Source organism: Pseudorca crassidens, chromosome 19 (genome assembly GCF_039906515.1).
Source record: "Pseudorca crassidens isolate mPseCra1 chromosome 19, mPseCra1.hap1, whole genome shotgun sequence".
Classification (NCBI taxonomy): Eukaryota; Metazoa; Chordata; class Mammalia; order Artiodactyla; family Delphinidae; genus Pseudorca; species Pseudorca crassidens.
In genome coordinates this window covers 22,584,300-22,609,431 of record NC_090314.1, presented here as the reverse complement: position 1 = coordinate 22,609,431, position 25,132 = coordinate 22,584,300, and the positions used below count along the sequence as shown (strand labels likewise).

General features: G+C 42.2%; 1 protein-coding gene, 1 long non-coding RNA gene, 1 other non-coding gene and 1 pseudogene across 4 annotated transcripts in view; 3 read left to right on the top strand and 1 right to left on the bottom strand.

Annotated features, from left to right (window-relative positions):
- Positions 1-5,466: 5,466 nt before the first annotated feature.
- LOC137211786 (uncharacterized) lies at positions 5,467-8,284 on the top strand. Of its 2 annotated transcripts, XR_010937211.1 has the most exons (3): positions 5,902-6,179; positions 6,288-6,379; positions 8,166-8,284. It is a non-coding gene; the product is annotated as an uncharacterized lncRNA (long non-coding RNA). The 2 variants fall into 2 exon arrangements; XR_010937210.1 differs by having other exon boundaries at positions 5,467-6,379.
- Positions 7,953-8,045, top strand: LOC137213732 (Z30 small nucleolar RNA). The gene has a single exon (XR_010938354.1). It is a non-coding gene; the product is annotated as a Z30 small nucleolar RNA (small nucleolar RNA).
- A 924-nt stretch (positions 8,285-9,208) lies between the features above and the next one.
- Positions 9,209-12,913, bottom strand: LOC137211780 (peroxisome assembly protein 12-like; annotated as a pseudogene).
- Positions 12,914-12,954: 41 nt separating this feature from the next.
- The window catches only part of LOC137211774 (AP-2 complex subunit beta-like), a 62,998-nt gene continuing 50,820 nt past the window's right edge, over positions 12,955-25,132 (top strand). The window contains 3 exon segments of the mRNA XM_067714383.1: positions 12,955-13,029; positions 13,434-13,505; positions 24,021-24,080. Coding sequence (XP_067570484.1) covers positions 24,044-24,080 — 37 coding nt within the window. The 5' untranslated portion in view covers positions 12,955-13,029; positions 13,434-13,505; positions 24,021-24,043.

Sequence of the window (25,132 nt, the reverse complement as noted above, 5' to 3'; positions counted from 1 at the left end):
CAGGATTGCGGGGCCACAGCAGTGAGAGGCCGGTGTACCGCAAAAAAAAAAAAAAAAGAAAGAAAGAAATAGCTTCCTTATTTTCAGCTATAATTTGACTCCCTATAACTTCCACCTGCTGGGACTCACAAACAAATCTAATTGCTTTTGAACTAGCAGAACTATACTCTCATGACTCCCAAGGCTCATTGATGTTACTTGGTTGCTGATGACAACCATGATAGATACAAAGTTTTCTGAGAGTCTAGCTCCATATGAACATCTGCTCCACATTTCCCCAAACTTCTCACTCATTCTCCTTTACAAGTTGCTCCTGAGCTATGATTTTACTAAGCTCTTCATGCTCTCAGACATAAACTGAGAGGAATGAGATTTAAAAAAACATTTTTTTTTTTTACCTGATGCTCTTGCTTTTCCTCTTGTTGCTTCAGTTCCACATCTGGCTTTGGTCTGAATGTTTGCCTTCTGTCACAGCCCCTGTTGCCCTTTGATATCAGCCTGGGAGGAGCAGGAACTCTGCCAGACTCCCCTAGTCTTCATAACATTGACCCCTGAGGAAGGCTGATAAAGACTCAAGAAAAGCCTATGACAGGGCAGATTGGCAGGCCAGGGTCTGACCTCAGTGAGAGAATGAAGTATTAGTGGGGAAATTCAGAGGTTTTCAAGTGAGAGGCCAAAGCTAAAACGTCCCTCCTCTAAAGGGCTGAGTGTTATTTCTATATATCATACAAGCATCTCCTGTCATGGTTAATTTCATTTCAAAGCTCTACATTTATTTTAGATTAAGCTGTCCTGTACATATCTATTATGAACAATATTAACCTATTCTATCACCTTCCAAATCATTTGTCCTATTCTATTCACTTTTATTCTCTTTTTCCTACTTTTCCTCTTTGTTGGACACAAGACCCAGCCTAGAAAAATACTCTTTGGTGAAGGTCTGGCTACCCCTGGGTGAGAGGATTACAGATGATTTTTCACTGAATTTCTTTTCCCATCCTTTTTTTCTTTAACTTTTCTGTATTTTCTAAATGGTCTACAATGAACATCAATTGTTTGCGTAATTAAAAAAAACAATTAAGTGAAAAAAATAAACAGGTAAGAGACAGTTATCTCTTTTGGGGATGCTGGTTAAACTGGAACAAGTGAATATTGCCAGCAATTATTGATGATGATGATGATGATGAACCTATTAACGTTAACTTACAAGGACAAAGGGTCTTTGCAGATGTGATTAAGAAAGGATGTTGAGATGAGGAAATTATTCTGGATTATCCATGTGGGCCCTAAATCCAATCACAAGTGTTCTCATAAGAATTCAGTAGAGGGACTTCCCTGGTGGTCCAGTGGTTAAGACTTCGCCTTCCAATGGAGGGGGTGTGGGTTCGGTCCCTGGTCAGGGAGCTAAGACCCCACATGCCTTGTGGCCAAAAAACCAAAAACATAAAACAGAAGCAATATTGTAAGAAATTCAATAAAGATTTGAAAAAGTGGTCCACATCAAAAAAAATCTTAAAAAAAAAAGAGAATGAGGTAGAGAGAGATTTGATACCTACAAAAGAGGAGGGGGCAATGTGACCACAGAGGCAGAGATCGGAGTGATGTGGCCGCAAGTGAGGGAATGCCGGCAGGCACAGGAAGCTGGAAGAGGCACAAAATGGATTCTCCCCTGGAGCGTCTGAGGGGAGCACAGCCCGTGCTGACACCTTGATTTCTGCCCTCGTATGTCAAACTTCTGGCTGTGAGAGAATAAAGTGTTATTGTTTTAAACAACCAAGGTTGTGGCAATTTGTTACTGCAGCCACAGGAAACTAACATACTTCTCTCTGCATAAGTCAAACCATCAAACAACTCTTTGTTCCTACTCCAATTTGCTTATGCTGAAATGGCATTCTGAAATAGGTTTCTGAATACCCCCTCGGGTTTTTTTTTTTTTTTAACTGAGGTTACTCTTCCTATGGAGTTCTGCTTTGTTGGCACGACACTTTGTACCTGTCTGGCTCAAAAGTTATTTCCAGGATAGGAGGCAGAATACATACTATGACGAATAAATCAGCACAGCAACATAGTAAACTGCAGAGGTCTGCTCTCAGCTTCAACTTTAACCCTTTTTCACTCATGTCATTTCCAAATTCAGTCTCACTTTTATTTCATTTTAAAATTTATTATTATTATTTCTTGGCCATGCCACGCGGCATTTGGGATCCTAGTTCCCCAACCAGGGATCGAACCCGCGCCCCCTGCAGTGGAAGCACAGAGTCTCAACTACTGGACCGCCAGGGAAGTCCCCAGTCTCATTTTTAGTTCTACTACCTACCTTAATTCTCAGCTTCACTCTCACACTGAAATCCTTCTGATATCACTTACTTTTAGAAAGATAAAAAGGACCATCATTTACTGGACATATGCATTTGGGCACAAGGGACCAAGCTGGGAGTGTGGCACATGATACGGAACCTGAGATTACATGGCTAGTTAAGTGGAAGAGATGGCATGCACAGCCAGGTCTGTTTAATACAAATGCCCCTACTCCTTCCACTGACTTTCAAGTTTGGGATTCTGGATTGCTCTGGAGTCTTCAAAATCTGAAATCTACCTAAGTACCTCCTTTTTCCTTCCCAATCAACAGGAAGGACATTTTTGGGGCAGAAGAACTAGGAACTGTATTGTTTTCTCCTTCTTATTCTTTAATGCACTATTAGGGACCAAATCAGGAGAAGGAAGGATACTGTGAAAGATGAGCAAAGAGGGTTTCTCTTCCTTCTTCAGAGTTCCTTAGTTAAGTCCTCTGGCTATGAACAGTACGTTATCAGGCCAGCGAGGAGCTCACATTCTGGCTCTGATACCTCAAAGCAAATGTTCATGATACAAAGCAACTTGAAATCAGTAGCTTGTACAGTGGTTTTTTTCTAGGTCTTGGGAAAATGATCTGGCCACACTGCTGACAGTTGGTGAAGAACTAGAGCTCCCAATTTATTTGTGTTTATTCACCGAGCATTTCAATTTATCAGCCGAGATAGGTATAGCACAGTTTTCCTGGTCAGTAGACACAAACTACCAAATACCAGCGTCCATCTCACTCTCAATTCATTTGTCAAGATGATTCGGCTAGAATAGCAGACTAGATAGCATGGTGACCAAGAGTAACAGTGCTGGTTCTACCACGCCACCACCTGACTCTGGGTAAGTCTCCTTTCATTCATTCTCTCATTCAGTCAGCTGTTTTTTAAAGCACCAAGGGCCTTGAAATCCTAGCTCTAGCACTTTTTGGCTTAGAAAGCTTCGTTAAGATAATCCAAACCTCACATTCCTTCTTTGTAAAGTGGAGATAATAATAGTGTCTTCTCCATACGGTTCTTGTGAGAATGAAGTGTGATGATGTATATAAAAATGTTAGCATGGTGCCTGGCATATAACATCAGCTTTTCATTCGATAATCACTTACTAAGCACTTACTGTGTTCTGAACATGGTACTATGTCCTGGGGCCACCCATCATTTGCACCATTTAGCGACTGCCTTCTTTGGGCCAGATCTGCAACTTTGATGATCTCAAATTGTCCTTGTAACAACTTATAAGACATGCATTATTTTCACTATCTTATAAATGAAGAAACTGAGTTCAGGGAAGTAAAGTTGAAGATTACACACCTAGTACGTAGCAGAGCTGGGATATGGACTCCTATCTATCTGATTCCAAAACCCATTTACTATCATTCTGCCATGCAGCCTCTACTGTTAGCAAGAAGAATAAGACACATGTCCTGTTCACAATCTAGAGGGGGAACACATATATTAAAGAACTCATTGCAATACAACATATGTGATAACACCAGGTGTTATCGCATTGTTCTCATTCAGTTCTCGTAACAGCTCTGTGAGGTAGGTACTGTCATTATTCCCTTTTCACAGATGGGGAAACTGAGGAACAGAGAGTTTATGGTGCTTGCAAATACTATAGTCCATATACATGATCACTACACTCTAGTGCCATTCTGGAGAGCTAGAAACATATGAACATTGTGCTTGGGGTGTTCTAAGGAGTGACAGTGACTATGCTTGTGCCTGCGCACCTAGAGCCCGTGCTCCACAACAAGAGAAGCCACCGCAATGAGAAGCCCGCGCACCGCAACGAAGAGTAGCCCCCACTCGTCACAACTAGAAAGGCTGCGCACGGCAACGCAGCCAAAAATAAAATAAATAGAAAACATAAAAAATGACTAACCTCATTTCCATAAAGACAAGCAAAAAACTTACCTTAAAAAAACAAAAAAGGAGGGCTTCCCTGGTGGCGCAGTGGTTGAGAGTCCACCTGCCGATGCAGGGGACACGGGTTCGTGCCCCGGTCCGGGAAGATCCCACATGCCGCGGAGCGGCTGGGCCCGTGAGCCATGGCCGCTGAGCCTGCGCGTCCGGAGCCTGTGCTCCGCAACGGGAGAGGCCACAGCAGTGAGAGGCCCGTGTGCCGGGAAAAAAATAATAATAATAAAAAAATAAATAAATAAAAGAATGCACCAGGTTGAGAAAGGACGTTGGAGAAGGAAGGGGAAAACCAGGCAGAGGAAACAGCACTTGCAAAGGCCCATTCTCTTCACTGCCTAAAGTCTATCCTTAAAGTACAATGGAGGTCCTTCATAGGTCTGGTACAGAGGACATTCCATTTTTCTCCATTTATTTCCTCATATCTTTCTCCCCATCCCTATCTGACACTCATCACATTCCTCCTGCTGTCCTTCATATGCCACCTCTCCATTTCTTACTAGCTCTTACCTGGACCATTGCAATCACTTGGCAATAGCTTCCCCTTCTTTCACTCTGCCTTCCTTCAATCTATTTTTAAAACACAGTTGCATATTGAGTTTTCAGCTGTGATCACCCATCTCCTCAGACTCTGAAATCTTTAAATCTCCCACTTTCTCCAGAGTAGTCTAAACTACACAGCCAGCAAGCCACTATCTTTAACAAAGTCTTGCCCTGTCTTTCAGATCTCTTATCACCCCCTTTCTTTACGTTAACACTGGTCCTGAAACGTTGGTGTGAATCAGAATCTCCCCTGGGGTACTTATTAAAAATATACACGCCTGGGTTCCAACTCCAGATTCAAGCTTAATGATTCTGTAAGTCTGGATTGCGGGAGTTTGTCGTTTGGTTTTGATGCTGGGGGACATCTATGTTGTTAAGTTTCCTCCTGGTATTTCCAACTCACTGAATTTTGGAAAACACTACACCAGTTTCAACTTTACCTAAATTTGGTAAGCTCCCGTATGCTTTCTCATTTAATTCGGGAGTTAAATTATTTTCTCCCAGAATCTCCAAATCCAACGCATCTTTCAAAACCCAGATCAAATGCCACCTCTCCCAGGAAGCCTTTCTTGCTCTCTTTCGCAGTTCTTTGATATTTAGTGGCACCTCTTGCTTATTCAGGAAGCGTCCAAGCCCCTGACAAGCCAATGAGTTTCTCCTGGTCGGGGAGAGAGGGACACATTCATCAAAGTCCACCCCAACCCCTAGCCCTCAGGCGGGAATTCGGCGCAAGCACGATACTGTCGGAACACTGAATCGATAGTTCTTCCTGGAAAGCCAGGGCACACACACCCTCTACGGCCCGCCTCAGATGCCCTTCCCCAGTTGTGAAACGAGGCACCAGCAAAACCACTCCGGATGTCAGTCTCCCCAAGGTCGGAGATCAGGGAATTGGAGGGCGGGCGGGGACTACTCAGGGTCTTGCTTTCAACTTTGAGCATGTAGCCCGCCACGCCAAGAAGAGACTGCAAAGACGCCTGCGCCTTCCGGCCCTCCCTCCCCACCCCAACCCCGGCGTTCGCCTAGCCCTCCGATTGGCTGCTCCTCGCACCAGCCGAGCCTCAGGGCTGCGGCCCACGTGGTCCACTGGCCGTCGCGGGATTGGTTGTCCGGCTCGGGCTGCCGCGGCAGCCGGCGGGGTAGCGAGGTGGAGCAGTGTGGGAAGCCCCAAGCCCGTACCTCTGGGACTGAACGGCGGCGGGTGGGCTGAGGTCAGCCTCTGCAGGCCTGGGCAGGCCTCCTGAGAGTTTAGGGCGTAAGAGTTTTGGGGGGTTCCCAAATCGGGCTGCGGACCCTCTGCCTGAGGCTTTGGTTTGAGCCCTGGATCCGGACTTGTGTTTCCCCGGAAGGATGGCGTCTCAGTCTTTCCTGAAGTTGGTGGGGTTTGGATGTTATTATTATTATTATCAGCAGTAGTATTATTATTGTTGTTATTATTATCGTTTTGAGGATACACCGTGTATAAGAATTGGTGGTCCTGTGCAGGGTGCCATGCAGAATGCCATGAGTTAGAAGTTGGAGGACGGAGGGCTTAGAGATACTTGAGGGACGTCCTTAACCTACGTGAAATGTTGGAGGTAAGTCGGCTTTATAAACTGTGCTGATGCTTGTATAATCCAGGCGCTTAGGGTTTAGTAGGGAGGGTCGTTCACTGACTGAATTAAACTGTCGCTTATTGAGCCGCCTTCTGTGTCCCAGGCATCATTCTGAGTGTAATGAATGCAAAGGCCAGTAAGAGGAAGTCCTGGTTCTTTAGGAGCTCTGCGTAATGGGGCTGGTGGGAGAGACGGGAGGTGGGGGACGTGAATAGATGAATAATTGGCGTGTGATGCATACTGTGGTGGGAAAAAGTGCTGTGGGAGTCAGAGGAGGGGATGACTGAGGGAGTTAGGGACGACTTAACAGAGAAGGTGACGTTTGAACAAGGTTTTAGAACTACAGACTTTCTCCAGACTGAAAGTGGTAGGGAAGGCGCTCCAGACAGAGGAAAGCGTACTGAGGAAGAGAACAAGGAAAGTGTGCCCTCTGTGGCTGGAGCACACTTGGAGCTCTGCTCACAAGTTTCATGCTTTTAGACAAGGTTATTTAAGTTCTCTTAGCCTGTTTGCTTTTTGTAACGTGTACTTACTTCTGCACAGGTTGATGAGATAAAGCTTCGAGCCTCTAAACAGGCACTTTACTAGTTTCCCTCTCTTTGTGGAATTCAGTTGCTGAATGGAGAACACAGACCATAGCTGTACGTTTTTAACTATGGAGTATCAAGCTATTGACATTTCTAAATGGCTGAAGGAGGCATGCTGTGTCTCCGGAATTGTTATTTAGATACAATGCTGAAAAGCTGGAGAGGTTGACATTGTTTGTGATCCTAGTACTTTAGCATAGCATGTCAGCGATAGTAAACTACGAGGTGTCACTTAGAATAAAATGCAGGCAGCTTTCTCATTCAGAAATTGATCATCCATGTTGTGAATTACCCAGGCTTTGCATTGTTTCCTTTATCTTGCCCATGGCCTGGAGAAAAATGAAATTAAACCTTGTATTTAGCTGGTAGTGGAAAAATATAAATCTGGTAATCAGACCTCAGTTTCTCTTTCCAGCATTGCTGTTATTTTGCTATGGACCTTTGTCAAATCCTAGCCTCCCTGGGTCTTGGACTCTTTAGCAGACTCTTGTATAAAATTTTTTATGACTATACTTTTCATCTTTGTTGGCAGCAGAATTGTAAATCAAATTGTATGTTAAATGAACTGGAGTTTACTTTATAAAGGATTTTAGGAGAAAATCTTTTCTAAAGATTTTGCTTTAGAACTAGATTATAAATCCCTTCACAGACATCCCTGAGATTTTATCATGCATGGTGTTTGGACTCACTAAAACAAGAAATGTTTTTGAACTGTAAACGCTTCTCCACTCTACTCTGTATTACAAAAATTTTTAAAAAGCACCTCCAAAACAAAACTTGTTCAAGTTTGCATTTTTGTACAGCAGAGTTGCTTGAGGTGAATAGTAGAAAATCAAATATTGAAAGCCCATGGTTGCAACTTATCTAAAAAGAAGTCTTTTTTTCTCATGGGTAAACCTAAGTTTTCTTGGATGTGAAAATAGGGTGTTGGGCTGCTCTTAGATAATACAAGGAGGTGAAAAGCAATGATGCAATGATGAGTGAAGTATAGTCTGACCTGGCATTGCCATTGCTTCAGTGTTGGCATTGACCAGGGTATGACCCCTTAATCTTCTGAGCTGATTCTGGTTGTGGTTTTTCCACACTGATATGTTCTAGCCTATTTGGATACTGGTTTTATTATGTGTAAGAGTGTTTAATATTCTTTTGAATTACTGATACTTTCCTGTTTTTCTTTGTAGGTTGAGGTGAAAAATATGGCTTTGATATCTTCATGGAAAACTGCATTATTTCAGTCCTGAATCTGGTTTGGTTCCCTTATTGACTCATTACTATATTAAAAATGTTTATTTAGCAGTGATTGTAAAATGAAAGTAATTAACATGTACATGTTTTTTGGGGGGAGACTAAGGGGAAACACGTGTTCAGCCTAGAAAAACATTTCTCATTGGATGTCCTGTGAAGTCAGTGTGTCTTGGGTTTAACTTTGAAACAATTAAAAAAATTTTAAATTAAAAAAAGGTTTACTTAACTATGGTATTTGTTCTGGTAAAACCTTGTGGTTTAATAAGAATTTTTGCAAATATCCATTATACTCTTCTCATGGTACATAAAAGTGTTAATATTTTAAAATCTATAGAATATTCTATTTCAAAATTTAGTTCTATTATCTTAGTGCTATCAGAAAATGTGCTTTGAATTGCTGAAATGAGTTGTATTGGACAACACCTGTCTCAGCAGAGGCACTTAAAAATCATTTTCATCCTTCCTCTTGTAGTAATGATTTTTTTTTTAACCCGTATGTTTTTAACCTGTATGTTTAACCCTGCCAATCCGGTGGCAACTGAAGTGTTTGTGCAGTATTTCACTTGAGAAATAAGGTATTTCACTCAAGATTGAATTCTTGCTGTTGGAGGATTTCTCTCCAATATTGGATTAGCAAAAAAAGCAAAATGTTAATACAGAATGCCTCAAAAAATCAAAGGTAGGGACTTCCCTGGTGGCGCAGTGGTTGAGAGTCCGCCTGCCGATGCAGGGGACACGGGTTCGTGCCCCGGTCCGGGAAGATCCCACATGCCGCGGAGCGGCTGGTCCCGTGAGCCATGGCCGCTGAGCCTGCGCGTCCCGAGCCTGTGCTCCGCAACGGGAGAGGCCACAACAGTGAGAGGCCCGCGTACTGCAAAAAAAAAAACAAAAAAACGCAAAGGTGGCCTGAATGAAAAATTTACTCTAAATACCTCGACTAATCTTTCAGTTTCCACATAATCATGACATGGAACAGCTCTTTGCCAAAAAACATTTATTCTTAAAATTTACTTAAGCGTTTCATAGAAACTTTAGTAATAGCCAGAATAATTCATGTCGGCTTAGCAAACTCTTAACAGCAAGCAGAAAGAGCTTATGAAAAGATCCTGTCTTTACACAGTCATAGTTAGGGCAGTATTTTACTTCATCTCTTCACTAATAGCTTTGCTTTCACACTGAAGTCTTCAGACTATTCTGTATATACATTCAACCCCTATTTTCCTGTAACCAGTTTCCCAAGGAAGGTATGTGTGGTTCACAAAGGGATCTTTAAAAGGTGATAGACTATAGCAAATGTTACTTAACAAATGAGTCTCAGCATATGGAAGGAGAAAGTGTTTCTAAGTATTTCTATAAAAAGCATGTCCGTGGTGGCGGGGGATGAACTGGGAGACTGGGATTGACATGTATACACTGATGTGTGTAAAAGTGATAATTAATAAGAACCTGCTGTATTAAAAAAATAAATAAAATAAAATTTAAAAAAGCAGGTCCATATTTCATACTGTTTGCAAACCGATAAAACCTATTCCTCATAGGCAGATAAATGCTTTCCTTTCTCAAAAGGCCTGCTTCCCCTTCACTACCCACTCTACGAGGTCTAACTTGGGTTTTTCCTGAGAGCTTCTATACCTCTTGTCCTTTAAGGAAGGGGACAGGAAAAGCTTCTGTGCCGAGTACCCTCTTTGATCCCCTTCTCTATGCTGATCCTCACATCCCCTGCCAGTCCTGATTCTCTCACTCTGACCAGCTCGGTCAACTCTAAGTAGAGGTGTCTAGGGAGCAAGCTAAAAGGTTAAGATCAACGAGTATATCCTTTTAAAGAAATCCATGTGGCTGTTTAAAGTTCATACAATTATTAATTGAGGATGATTAAACAATGCTATTTACTGTGCGGAAAACCAGCCCTCTGGCCTTATAGCGCAGTCATTTCGTTGTGAGACAAGGTGCTAATCCCCTTCAGTTCTCAGGGGAGTACAGTTTAATCAGATGCTGTACTTGTGTTGGATAACCTGTGATGGGACAAGCTCGGTGACTCTTCACGTAATTAAACACACAGCGATAACAAAACACATAGCCAGAGGTGGTGAGAACGGTGTCATTCACCCGGTTTTTACGACACAGTGGGCACACAGTCTTCATTTGGGGCAACAGGGGAGAATCAGAATTGTAGTCTAGATGTACCGGTGGTGGTGGAGTAGGCAGGGCAGTCAATGACTTGATGGTTTCTTCGTTTCCGGATGAATACCACCACTCAAGGAACTGCAGGAAGAATACACCCACCGAAAGGCCAGTAGAGAGGCATGAGGCGGCACCTCCCATGGCTTGCTTCAGAGCTGACTTTATCTTCTCGCCAACGCTGTTTGGAGAACAGAACAGGGAGGCAAAAGGAGAAACTGTTTATTTAGGTACAATCACAGAACAACTAATACACATGCAATTCTTACACTTTTCATTAGAATCGTTGATTCAGCTTGGGGATTGAATAGTTGCTGGACTGGCGTTTTCTCTTGTAAGTGTCTATTTGAAACAATTCCCTCTTTCTGACCTACCGTAGTTTAGGAGTTCTAGGAGCTAAGCTTTGTTTTTAATGACTAGGGCTTTGTTTGCTTTGTGTTTTGAGAAAGAAATTAATGAGCCATTGACTATATAGACCTTTATGGGGGTGGAAGATCCAGAAAAAGAAATAACTCACTTAAAAAACAACTCAGCAGTACTGAGGAATATATTTGAACTTGTCAGAGAACACAGACACTAGGAGCGGGATAGCACCACGGTTAAGAGCAGTCTTTAGAATTGTACCGATCTGGCTTGAATCTCAGCTCTGCCGCCTATTAGCTGTGTGGCCTTGGCAAGGTACTCAAATGTTAGAACTTTCCTCAACTGTTAAGTGGTGCTAATGCATTTATTTCATTGAGCTGTGATGAGGATTCAGATAATATACGTAAACACCTAGCAAAGAGCCTGGTACATAGCAAGTGTGTGCAAAAATGTAGCCATTATGATGAGGAAGGTTACCAGGATGGCAATCCTTGTTTTATGGACACAAGAAGTTTTCGATGATTTTATGAAATACCCCAAAGTGGACTGAAGGGGGTAAATTTCATAAAATTGGGATAAGATTTTAGGATTTATTAATCAAATATGTTGGGGAAATGTTAAGCCTTACCTCCCAGCTGGTTGCTGCATCATGCTGGCTTCGGCTGGTTTGTGCTCCAGAGCTTGTATATCCTGAACTGTAAGTCGATCTAGCCGAACCCCAGCCAGACTCAGCAGGGGTGAGTGATGCTCAGGCCTTTCCTAGGATGTATCGAAGCTGCTGTACAAGAAACCAGCCTTCCCAGGCCATGTTAACAAATGGGTAGGCTGCCAAAAAGGCTCTGTAAAATCGTTTCCAGCGGGAAGTAGGGGGTGGATGGAATATTCATCCTCTTCTCTCAGGCTAGAAATCAGCTTCACTTTCAGACTGGGAAGAAGAACCAGGAAAATAACTGACTTCCAAAGCTGCTTCTTTGGGAGACCAGCACTGGCCAATCTCTGAAGCTTGTGTGTGTCTCCCATTACGATCCTCTTTAAGCCATAAAAGTTTTCAGAAAACGAGGCGCTGGTTTTAGACAGATAATGTTGCTGGAGCAGAAGACCTAGCAGGGTGATTTCATCAAACCACTTCCACAAGAAGCCCTAGCGGGCAGGATTTGATTCTGCAAGAACCTAAAGCAAAATAAATAAATGAAATTCATTCCATTACACAGCTACTATGCCTTGTATTTATATTTCCTTTTTTTCCCTCTGAATTTCCACACTTTTCTTTCTGGGTCTACCTTAACCTCCCTGAAGTGCTGTGTATTCAGTACACATAACAAGAGACTCCATAACCATTAAATCATGTGATGTGCATTATATGCTAATTGGTTATTTCAAAACTTAGGCCAAGAAATAAATTCAGATTATTGGCTTGGTTTTTACCCGGACGTTCCTAAAACTTTTCAGGGAATTAAATCCTTACCTTGACCACATGCTGAAGAGCAGGTCTCACTGCTGTCATTAAACTGTCCTGTGCTACCACCTCAAAGATGGATGGCTGGTCATCCACCGCAGAAGCAGTTGTGATGTGAGCCCCGTGCTCAGCCATAGTTTCGTGTGTGCACTGGGTTTTACTTTGCCCACAAACTCTCTAGTAAGCATGAACTTTCTGGGGGTGCCAGATGGGTGCTACTTTACAGAACTGGGCAAAAAAGACCTCTTCCGGAGGCAGAGGGGAGGGGTCTCAAGGGAAGGTGAAGAATGAAGTCAACGCGGACACCCACATTAGGGAAGTAGTGTGTGGGAGAGGTGAGTTGATTAATGCTGCACCTCACAGGGAAAAGCGTGACTATGGGGGGACAGGTACGGCGAAGGAGCGCTGGCCTCTCGAGCGGCAGTCCTGGAGGCGGCCAATCACGGACTCCCAATCCAGAGGGCTCAAAAGCCAGGCGGCTCTGAGGGATCGAAGGTGCCAGTGCAGGCCGGCCCCAACGGCCTGGCTCAGCTGTGGGCTGTGCAATCCCCCCGCCCGAGCCACTCCTTGCGAGCTGACCCCAGGCGAGGAGCGAGGCACCCGCGACGCCGCGTTTAAAAGGGGGTCTCGGCTTTCTGTCAGAAGCCGCAACCGGAAATAGAAGCCGCTTGGAGCCCGCCGGCCGTGGAGAGGCGCTCTAGCCCCGAACGCGGCTCCGCGACCGGAACTAGAGAACTCTATGATCTCACAGGCACTTCCGCTTCCGCCCCCAGCGGGCTCGGTTGGAGAGGAGTTTTCCGCTGGTAGGTTTTACTTTTCTTAGCTGGTTTTGCATCGCTGTGTTGTTGGAAAGCCACGGCTCTGATATCTCTCTACAGAGTCTTTTTGGCAAGGTGTTGGGTCGCCGCACTGACGTCTGGCGCCCGGAGCCAGAGCTCGGCCTGTTGCTGAGGCCTTTGTTCCCTGGGGCGATAGAGAGAGGCGAGGGACCCAAGGGAATGTGGAGATGGAAGGCTCACTTTGCTTGCGGCGGGGGTGGTGGCTCACTATTTTTGCCGCCTTCGGGAAGGATTTGAAGCGACAAAGCCGAGATAGAAGGCTTAGCCTTATGGCTGCCAATTATTAACAACAAAAAAAATTTCCTGCTGTTGTTCAGAATTTGGGACGATTATTTTTCATTCAAGCTGGTACCTTAATTGTCTTCTAGGTTAGGTTACGTTGAAGCAGAACTCTGGGCACTTGCTACACTAAATGAAAATGGTTCCTGCCCTCGAACACGGTAGGATGCGTCACATTAGCGATATGAATACAGTGCTAAAACGGAGTGATGCTGTTGAATTCTAACTAGCATGAGTTGGGGAGGCTTGGCAGACAAGGTACTTTTCATTGTATACCAAAGTTAATGTAATTAACCTGACCTTTTGGAAACTGCTTTTACATCGTATGCAATTGCCTTGAGTAGCTGCAGGTTTACTGAATTTGGATAATAAAGTTCATCTCCTCTCTCTCCAACCTCTCCCCTCAACCCCTGGGCTAAATAGCTAGAAATAGAAGTTTGCTTACTTTATACCATAGAGGACGTTATGGTATAAAGATAGTTAATTGTTTCACATAATGAGAACGCTGGAACAAGGTTTGGGTTTAGTTGTTTCAATAGGATAAATAAAATCTTGCAAATTAACCTTAATTGTGGTTCCAAAAAGTGTTTCAGGGAATTCCCTGGCGGTCCAGTGGTTAGGACACTGTGCTTCCACTGCAGGATGCATGGCTTGGATCCCTGGCCAGGGGAACTATGATCCTGCATGCAGCGTGGCCAAAAAAAAAAAAAAAAAAGTGTTTTATAGTCTGATTGGATACCTGCTGGAGAAAGTCACATTGATGGAAGATTTTATCTTACAGAGTTTTAAGGAGTAGAGATAATGTATCTATATAAAACACCTAGCTTTAGGTTCTTGGTCAGTGGTAGCTCTTACAGAGAGGCTTTTCTTAAGTGAACAGCAAAAAGACAAAGTTGAGAAATAGCATCACCTAAGACAAGTGGGAAGTTAGTTAAACATTGGTATCAGTTAGGGTTCTTTGGTTACAAGCAACAGAAAACAGGCTAATTTAAACTAAAAAATTTATTAGAAGAATATGGAGTAGCTAACAAAATAAGGAAAACCAACTCTGAGGGAACAGGAATTACACAGTCCTACTGGATGTTTCTAGCAAGAATTAGCAAAGGGTCATACAGGCATCATTGTTGCAGTGAACGAGCTTCAACAAATTTCTGTCACTGTACTTATGATTCAGATCCCTATTGACTGACCTTGGTTCAGATTTCATCTCCACTCGCTGTTTCACTCTTAGCCAGAAGAGTGCAAGACACCTTAATAGTCCTTTGAGAATATTGCAAAAGTAAACTGATGTTGTTATGTGAGAAAAAAGGCAGTCAAAAATAACAATGTCAATTATTACAGCCAATAAATAATAAACACCTCATCACAAATCCCACTCCCAGGTTTATGGTGTAATAAGCAAGACACAGAAATTCATTGCACTTACGTTAAAAGGTGTGAAGAGCCATCAGATAGGTTAATATGGTGAGTTTAGAGGAAGAGACAATAAGAGCTGGGAGAAATGAGGCCGTTCAAACTACTTAAACAGAAGCTATATTGGCCTTTGTAACCAAGGGGAAGATCGTTTCTTATAAACCTTATCGTTTCGATAAACCTCACGTTTTATCTCAGCTTCTTTCTGCCAGTTTCTTTCTAATACAGCGATGTAACCTGGTATCTCCTGCATCTTATATCAGGACCAAATGTCCACTGAGAAAGTTTTGTGGATTAGGTGGACCTCAAAAGATGAGTACATTTGGAGAAAGTCACAGTCATGGTGACAGGGTTTTCCAGGCTAAGGGAGCAGCGTGGATTGTATTTGAGGAGGAAATTGTTTGCTTTAAATATAGAGAGGAAAATAGACCAATAATACATAGTCTATACTGTTGACCATAATATAGAGGCTCTTAAATGCTAGTTTTAGTACTTTGCTTGTGGACATTCATTCATTTATTCCTGAATAATTTACTTATTCATTTATTACTGAATACATGCTGTGCGCCAAGCATTATGCTAGGTGCTGGGTAGACAGTAGTAATAAAAACAGACTTGGTATCTGCCCTCATGGAATTTACAGTCTAGTTGGGGAGAGAAATAATAAACAAGTAAAGAGACGAATATATAATTTACAAATGGAATAAGAGGGCTATGATGGAGGTGGCAGTGGGGCCTGGAAGAGAAGAACCTTTTAGACTGGGTAATCAGGGAGTGCCTTTATGAGATTACAATTAAAGTGAGACCTAAATTATAAGCCAGCCAGGCCTGTGTGGAGTTGGGGAAAACGAATATTAGGTAGGAGGAGCGGTAGTTGTGAAGGCCCTAGGATGGGAAAGAGCTTGGCCTATTTGAGAGCTGCAAAAGCTAACAAGAGGTGAAATGAAGAGGAAATGAGGAGTGACTGAAAAGGATAAAATGATATTAAGAGAGGTAGACAGGAGCCTAACCACTCATAGGCCATGGGAAGGAAACTGGATTTTAGTGAAAGTATAATGGGAGGTCATTGAAGGATTTATACACCGGAGTCATGACCAGGTTTATATTGTTAAGATGACCCCGTAATGGTTATGTGGTTACATTTACTTTGTGAAAATTCATCAAGCTCTATATTTTTGATGTGCACTTTTTGGAATGTTCGTTTATACGTCAAAAAAAAAGTGAAACAAAAATCTGGCTGCTGTATGAATAATGGTTGGGAGGAGAGTTGAGGTTTCTAGTAGTTGAGGCAAGAGGCGATGGTGGCTTGGAATAATGAGGTGAATAGAAGGGATTGGATGAATTTGAAATATATTTTGAAGGTAGGATTGACAACTTGGAGATGGAATGAATGTGGCAGTTAAGGGAGAGAGAAATCAAGAATGACCCCCAGATTTCTGGCTAGTAATTTCTGGCAGTGTAATTTGTTCAAATAACTGCCATCATAGCAAATATTTACACAGTCCATACTGTGTGCAGGCACAGTTCTAAGTGCTTTACGTACACTAATTCATTTCATCCTTGTAATAATATTATGATTGGATATTAGTATTTCTCCCATTTTGTAGATGAGAAAACTAAAGAGCAAAGAAATGGGGAAAACTGGGAGAAGGATAGGTTCTGTACAAATTAGGAAATGAGGAGCTGTTGAAAGTTTTTGAACCGGGGAGAGGTATGAATCAAAGATTTTTCTGGTGGCATCTCTTTACAAAATCCACCTCTGTCTTCTGTGAGTTGTACCTGGAACCACAGTTTTTAAACACCCCCCCCCCCAATACTCTTATGATTTGCTTAATTTGGGTGGGCCATATGTGCAGACTTAACGATCAGTGCGGTTAGCAATTTGGTGATGAAGTTTGGGGACTAGGTCAAGGTTAGAGATAGATATTTTGGAGTCATATGGGTAGGAAAAATGATTGAACCCATGGTATTGCTAAAGGGTTAGTGTAAAGAAAATGTATGAATATAGAACTTAAAAATAAAATGCTTGCTACTTTCTCCCTCAGACACCATCCTATATCTCTTCTCTTTCAGCCATACTTTCTTATGGAGTTATCTGTTTTCATTTCCTTACCTCCCATTTATCTTCAAACTTCTTCAGCATGGCTTTTGCCTTCATTATCTCTGCTGATGGTCTCAGCAATGACATCGAAGACCTTAGTGCTGCTAAATCCTTGGACACTTTTCGGCCCTTCCTCCTTTTCTCTCTAGCAACTGTTGTTGTTGACCACTCACTCATACATTTATCCATTCAACAAATTTTGGGGAGGGGGCGGCTAGGCCTCAGAGATATATAGTTCCTATACTTTCATAGAACTCTAAAAACGTCCTAAATGATTATGACCACCTGCTTTTCCTTCTACCTCTCTACTTCTCAGTCCCCTTTGCACTTTGGTTTCCCAACTTCTGCCTCAGGCTCTCATTCTTCACATTCCTCTTCTTCTTTTTTTGGTTAAAGACTTTATTATTACTTAGAGCAGTTTTAAGTGGGAAGTTTTCGTTTTGAGGGGAAGGTACAGAGATATCTAGGTCTTGGTTTCTGAAAGGAACTTACTTTTGTGTAAGCACGCCTGTTACATGCTGGGCGCCTTACCTACTTCAAGCTTCACAAGCTGGAGAGAGTTATATCACTGGATTTATTTCACAAGTAAGACTAAGGTTGAGGAGACGTTAAGTAACTTTGGTAATCACATTCAGGACAGGGATTCGATCTCAGATGGATTCAAACTCAGATCTGAGGCCATGTCAACCGTTTTTCCTTGCACCACTCTCCTCCAGTCCCACTGCCCTTGCATGGTCTTGGGCTGGATCACCATCGTCCACATTCCTGAACTGGCCAGGGAAATTAGCTGGGTTTTTTTTTTTTTTTTTAAGAAAACAGGATGTTTCACTATCCCTATGTGTAAGTTTTTAGAGAACTCCTGTGCGAGGAAACAAATCCAGGGAATGTCAGCTTGTTTAATAGATCCATTCCGATAGTCAGTGAACTTCCTAGGAGGCCCGGACCTCAGGTCGCTTCCCGACGGCGCAAAGTATTTCCGTCTCCAAGGCGACCGAGAGGACCGCCTTTCTGGTTCTCCCTGGATGACGTCACACGGCGAGGCTGTCTGACGTCAGAGTTTCCTGTCCACCATGTTTGTCCCTGGCCAAGTGGGTTTTGCGCAGTGGCTTAGACCTGGAGAAGGAGTCGTGGCGTGCAGGAAACCATTACAGCACCGCTCGGGCCGTGCTCTCTGGCTGCTGCTGCCACCCCTGCCCTTGCCTCCGGTGAGTTCAGGGCGGCTAACTTTGGGGTGTGTCCCTCTTTTGGGGAAGGGGGCCAGGCTTGGTTGGAGACGGGCGGAGGAGAGCAATCTTAGGAGCGTGACCATTGAAGATGGAGTGAGCCGTCAGGTGTGACCGTTGTGAGGAAGAGGGTTGGAGAAAGGGACTCCACCGCTGGAGTGGGGTGAGGGAATCCGCGGGGTGGCAACTGGGAGTTGTGGGGCACTGGGGAAAAGATATGTTCGAAGTGGGGGATTAGGAGGGCCAGAGGCCAGGGGTGTGGCCGGTAGAGACTGGAGGCAGAGGGGAGAACCTTCTTCGCGGTTTGGCGTCGTTCACTGAGAGGCTGGGACGTGTCCAGGTACCAGAAGGGGAAAGGAGTTCCCCCAGAGTTTTGCTCATAGATGGGCAGACCTCACCCGTCTTCTGTAATTTGAGGCTGAGACACCTCTCCTCCCTCACCTCGTAATGGAGGAACATATCCCTAGAATCTTGACCACCTGGGGAAAGAAGAGGAATTCCTGACATTGGAGAAAGGGAAAAACCTCCAGAATTGACCCGATGTGAGAGAGGGGGAAGCAGGTGGGAGTAAATCTTAGCCCGGAGTTTTTTCTTTCTGGTCTTAGAAGGAGCGATCTGGTTTGAGAAAGACTGTAGATTAAGACAGAGGTAAAGAAACTGGAACTTCCTGTTATTCCATATTCTTTGAATCCAAAGAATTGATTCATGCTCTTTGTTTTCAGAGCACTGAAAACAGTGCCCATTTGCGGGGCAGACTTTTTTTCAACTCACCTGACTGCTTCATTATGAAGCAGTGTGAATAAAGTGTGAATGCTTCATTAAACTTTGACTTTTAAGAAGTGTTTTTTAAATGTCAAACACTGTTATAATCATGTGGTTTAAAAGAGAAAGTAAAGAAAACTCAGTAAGTTTAGAAAAGGAAGAATGACAAAGGAAGTGGTCTCAGTGAGGAACAATTTAAATTATTAATCACCTCCCTGGTATAATTCTGTTGCTTAGCCTCAGGGTACACTTACAGACTCATAATAGAAAGCAGCAGATGAAGGAGATGAAGCTGTACAAGAAAACGTGTAACACATTCCAATGATGACTAAGCGTGGTGGTAAGATGAGAACTGTTTGCAGGTATCTTAGTAGTTTTAAACTCCCAAAGAAGCAGAAAGTATAGTGTGTTCTGCAAATAGCCTCACTGAAAATTGGGTGGTAAAGGTAATACAAAGCTAACATTCTGTGACTTAAGAGACTCAAGAAAGCCCAGTTCTTCCATCTTTTCTTTTTCTTCTTTGACACACCCGTATTTTAAAATATTACGAACCAAGCTGAACAGGGAACGAATCAGGTAGGACGCATTTTCCTTTCTTCCTTCTTTTCTCTCCTTCCAGGCGTAAGTTTTCCAGAGTTTATTTCAGTTAAGAATTGGATGTAAAACTTTTGAGCTTTTTTTCTTACCGGATAATATTAACAAATTATTTTGTGGCCATTTTTAAATGGAAATTGCAGGTGTGTCTGTTGTAATGAGTTGTCTGCTGTCATTTCTTAGGCAATAAATGATACCTGAAGATGCCATTGTCTTTGCATTATTGAAATATCTGATTAGCACCTCTCACCCTTGTAATGAAAGATTGCTGAGATGACCTTTCTGCTTTATAATTTGGTCAACTGTTCACTTTTTCCCTACTAGCACCAACTGTGTGAAGTCCTACTTTATGCGAAGAGGGGATTTAGTGGCCTCGCCAACTCTAATTTAGCTGCCATTTCCCAGAGAGCCATTTGAAATTAAGACCCTCTTAATTTTCTTCTGGCCTTATTCTCTTTACGGGCACCGGAAGGAGGGAGGAATAGTTGAGAAGGGACTTTTACAACGTATATTTAGTAGAAACTAGGTTATGTTAAATCTAGATGTATAATCCTGTACAGGGAGACCTTTTCTGAAATGCAGTGACATCATACTCTGGGCTAGGAAAGTTAGAGTGATTGTGCTTTTGACTGTGGCAGCATTATTATTATTTTTTTTTAACAATGTCCTGAGGTCATACCTCAGGTCCTCAGAACAGCCGGCGACTTCTCTAGTTTGATCTGCTAAAAAGGTAGTGTGAATTCCAGCTCCATGATGGCTTGGCTTTGCCCTGGGACTCTCCTGAGGAATAAATTCCCCCCCAGCTCCCAGAAGGAACTTGATTTTTGAGGCTCTTCAGCAAATACTTGACTTATTCTTTGAACTCTATCTTGGCTGCTTTTTCTTTGGCTTCTAAAGCAGACAACAGGTTTTTTTTTGTTGTTTTTTTTTTTTTGCGGTACACGGACCTCTCACTGCTGTGGCCTCTCCCGTTGCGGAGCACAGGCTCCGGATGCGCGGGCTCAGCGGCCATGGCTCACGGGCCCAGCCACTCCGCGGCATGTGGGATCCTCCCGGACCGGGGCACGAACCCGTGTCCCCTGCATCGACAGGCGGACTCTCAACCACTGCGCCACCAGGGAAGTCCCAGACAACAGTTTTCACCACCCTATGTTTTAGAGAATCTGACCATATTCATCTCTGGTGTGTGATTAAGAGTGTCTCATTCAAAAACAACAACAACAAAAACAAAGAAACAATGTCTCATTTAAAAATATATACAGGGACTTCCTGGTGGTGCAGTGGTTAAGAATCCGCCTGCCAATGCAGGGGACATGGGGTTTGATCCCTGGTCTGGGAAGATTCCACATGCCACGGAGCAACTAAGCCCGTGCACCACAACTACTGGCCCCACGCGTTGCAGCTGTTGAAGCCCATGCGCTCTGGGACCCATGTGCTGCAACTGCTGAGCCTGCATCCTGCAACTAATGAAGCCCGCGCACAGCAACGCAGAGTAGCCCCTGCTCGCCACAACTGGAGAAAGCCCACGTGCAGCAATGAAGACTCAACGCAGCCAAAAAATGCATACATATGCAATTTTTTGAGGTGAAATTCACATAACATAAAATTAACCATTTTAGAGTGAGCAGTTTGGTGGCATTTGGTACATTCACAGTGTTGTGCAACCCCGACTCTTCTCATTTGTTTTTGTTTAGGCTGGTTTACTTTTATTTTGGGGGAGTTTCTGTTGGCTTAAGTCAGGAACTGACATGATAAAATGTTGCTCTGCCAATATGTGTAAGGGATATTTCATTACTATTGTGTAGGACAGTGCGAGATAAGAGAGTGGTGTGTTTCTCCTTTCTCTTGAAAAGCAGGGGTTCTTAATTTAGGGTCTAAGATCATGTACTTGATTCTCTCCTCTTCCCTGAAATTTTGTGGGCTGGTACATTATTCTCTAGTTAAGAACTTAGTGCTCACAATGTAAAAGGACAGAAATCTAGTCCTCGATGATGAAATTTGTTAGGGAAAGTAATGAAATGTGTGGGTCACTAATAAAGGTACGATTTAAGACGAGGTTAATTTAATGTTTAACAGATTGTGCTGAAATTTTCTGTTAAAAATTTAATATATGTGAATGTGTATGAGAGCTTTAGAAAACAACGATTTGGGGGCGCTTTTTCAAAGAAACAGAAATTCCAAGCAGCTTTTGTCTTTAAATGTTAAGCAAGTTTTAACTTTTGATGATCCCAAAGGATTAGAGTGGTGTAACAACATCCTGGATAGACCATAATGGCCTTGAGCTGTGGCCCTCCTGTCAGGCTCTAGTACTGTAATCATTTCTGTATACTGGTTTTCCTCTTTGTATATATAAGTTCTTAGATGATAACTTCACATTTATTCCAGGTCTTTTTTTTATTAATTAATTAATTAATTTATGGCTGTGTTGGGTCTTCCTTGTTGTGCGTGGGCTTTCTCTAGTTGCGGTGTGTGTGGGCTTCTCATCGCAGGGGCTTCTCTTGTTGCGGAGCACGGGCTCTAGGCTTGTGGGCTTCAGTAGTTTTGGCATGTGGGCTCAGTAGTTGTGGCTCACAGGCTCAGTAGTTGTGGCACACGGGCTTAATTGCTCTGTGGCATGTGGAATCTTCCTGGACCAAACCCACATCCCCTGCATTGGCAGGCGGATCCTTAACCACTGCACCACCAGGTAAGTCCCTATTCCAGGTCTTTTATGTGAAGGACTCCTTTCTTCAGTTTGCCTACTTCACATTTAGTTTACACTGTGAATGGATTAAGTGATTAAATGGATTAAAAGATTATAATTCTTTGAATTTTAGCTAGAAAAGACATTATGAAAATACTACATAAGACAAGCCTCTGTTACAGGCTCACTTTAAGTTATAACAAATAGTGTCATATCAGAAATTTCTGTATTCTGTAATGATTTGTGTGCGTTCTAGCTCACTTCTTTTAACAAGGTAAATTCAGTGAAATTCTTGTACAACCTAAAAGCACTATTGTATAAGGATCAGTACTATAAACATTAAGTAGCTCCTTGGAAAGATAACAGATGAGTCTAATTTCCCTTAAATAGTCCAAGTAGTACATTTTAGAGAACAAATTTGAGCCAACCTTTTTTCATTATTTTATGATTTTCTGGCTTTTTTCCTTAATTGCATTGATTTGTTGAGTGCTTAGGTCTTTTTTCTCAGATCCATAATTACCATTGTTTGTGGAGGTATTATCGCTCAAGTTTGCCAAATATATTATCACTCATGTTGTTTTGACCAGAAAATAATGAGTAGGTGCCAGGGCATCTGTCCAAAATTTGGTGATAAGTATTATTAATGATGGTGGTCAGTAAGAAGGTAATCATTTTTTAAAAAATTTATTTATTTGGTTGTGTCGGGTCTTAGTTGTGGCAGGCGGGCTCCTTAGTTGAGGCTCGTTGGCTCCTTAGTTGTGTCATGCGAACTCTTAGTTGCGGCACGCATGTGGGATCTGGTCGTACCAGGGATCGAACCTGGGCCACCTGCTTTGGGAGCGCAGAGTCTTAACCACTGTGCCACCAGGGAAATCCCAGAAGATACTCATTTTTGAGTGCAGCAGGAATATTATTAAAAGAAAGTTTTAATGTATTTAAAGAAGTCAAGTACATTGGACAAAATCTTAGGGTTTCTCAAATCAGAAAACATTGTCTCATTATTTGGGGAGAAATGTGATCAGTCCATGCTGTTTTCATTTTACTAATGGAGTCTTATGTCAACTGGATTAATTCTGGAAATTGGAACAGAAAAGTTAAATTGAAGCTGGGATCCATGTTCTTTTAAGTTTTAACACCAGTTCTGATCCTCTTTAGCACTCAGTGTGACTGAACAAATATCTCAGTTTTTTGCATTGTTTTTAACTGTAAACTGATATTTTTTATTTGGGGGAATACTTGGGGGAATTGTAGGTTGTTGGAAATATGAAAACCATAATTTAAAAAAAAATCCATGCATAACACCTCTCTAGATGTTTGCCTCTCTAGGTGTTTGTCATGAAAGAGTATTGTCCTACTAATCTAGACTTCTCTCTTTTTTCTGAAAGAAATTCCTTTTATTGACAGTTGCATGTAATGGTGAAGAGGTTGATAAAATTTTTTTCTCTTTCAGTTTTACTCTGTTTCAGAATATGTGTCTTAGAGTGACTCCATCTTGAGGCAGGGAAGTAAATCAGATTTGCTTTAACGGAAAGTAATGGGGAGATCTTTTGAAACAAACTTTTCCTTATTTTAAATATTGGAGTGACTAACTGAAGGCGTATTTGTAAAAAGATGTAGCTTTAGGTCTTGGAGGCTCTGAGGAGATAATTGTGGATAAAATCATAAAACTCTGATAGGTTCAGATTATCACTCTATTCCATTAGGCCTTTGGATTTTGTTCCAATTAGCTTTTGAGGCAAGGATTACATTCTTAATTATCCTTGCATCCCTTTGGATCACGAGTGATGGTGGTAAGGATGAAGATACTTTCTGAATGCAGAACTTCTTGTATATAAATGATCTTAAAATTAGTTGAATGCCTTGCTGGACATAAATAACTTGGTTATTCTTCTTGCTGTAGGTGCACATTAAAGATCCACAACCATGACTGCCTCCAAGTACGTCACAACCAATAAAAAAGGTAAGTATGAGAACCTGATCACAGCCTTTTTTGAAGATTCTTCAAAAGTTGTGGTGTAAGATTGTTCCAAGTAGAATGCTCCTGACCTCTTCAGACATGTATGTCTTGGACCATCTCACTGGGGATATCCTACAGAAAAATGTATTGAGTAAATTATTAAAGTATGGGTTTTTAAAGATACGGCTGTGGTGCACATCATGTTGACTTGAAGGTTTTAGTGAAAGGAAGAGATCCAAGATTGATCCATTGAAGATTGATAGATCTGAGGAGGGTAAAAGGAAGAAGCACATTTATTTTCTCTTTTTTAAAAAAATCGAGTGTAATTGGTTTACAATGTTGTGTTCGTTTCTGGTGCACAGCAAAGTGATTCAGGTGTGTGTGTGTGTGTATGTGTATATATATATATTCTTTTTCAGATTCTTTCCCATCATAGGTTATTACAAGATATTGAATATAGTTCCCTGTGCTATACAGTAGGACCTTGTCGTTTATTTAATACATACTAGTTTGTATCTGCTAATCCCAAGGTCCTGATTTATCCCTTCCTCCCCTCCTGTTTGGTAACCATAAGTTTATTTTCTGTGTCTGTGAGTTTCTGTTTTGTAAATAAGTCCATTTGTATCTTTTTTTAGATTCCACGTATAAGTGATACCATATATTTGTCTTTCTTTGTCTGACTTACTTCACTTAGTATGGTAATTTCTGGGTCCATCCATGTTCCTGAAAATGGCAGTATTTCATTCTTTTTTATGGCTGAATAATACTCCATAGTATATATAAACCATATCTTCTTTATCCATTCATCTGTGGATGGATGGACACTTAGGTTGCTTCCATGTCCTGACTATTGTAAATAGTGCTGCCGTGAACGTTGGGGTGCACGTATCTTTTCGAATTAAAATTTTCTCTGGATATATACCCACGAGCGGGTTTGTTGGATCATATGGTAACTCTAGTTTTTTAAGGAACCTCCATAGTGTTTTCCATAGTGGTTGCACCAAATTCTTTTAATTGTTTACTTGGAAATAAACATTTTATTACAAGGAGTACTA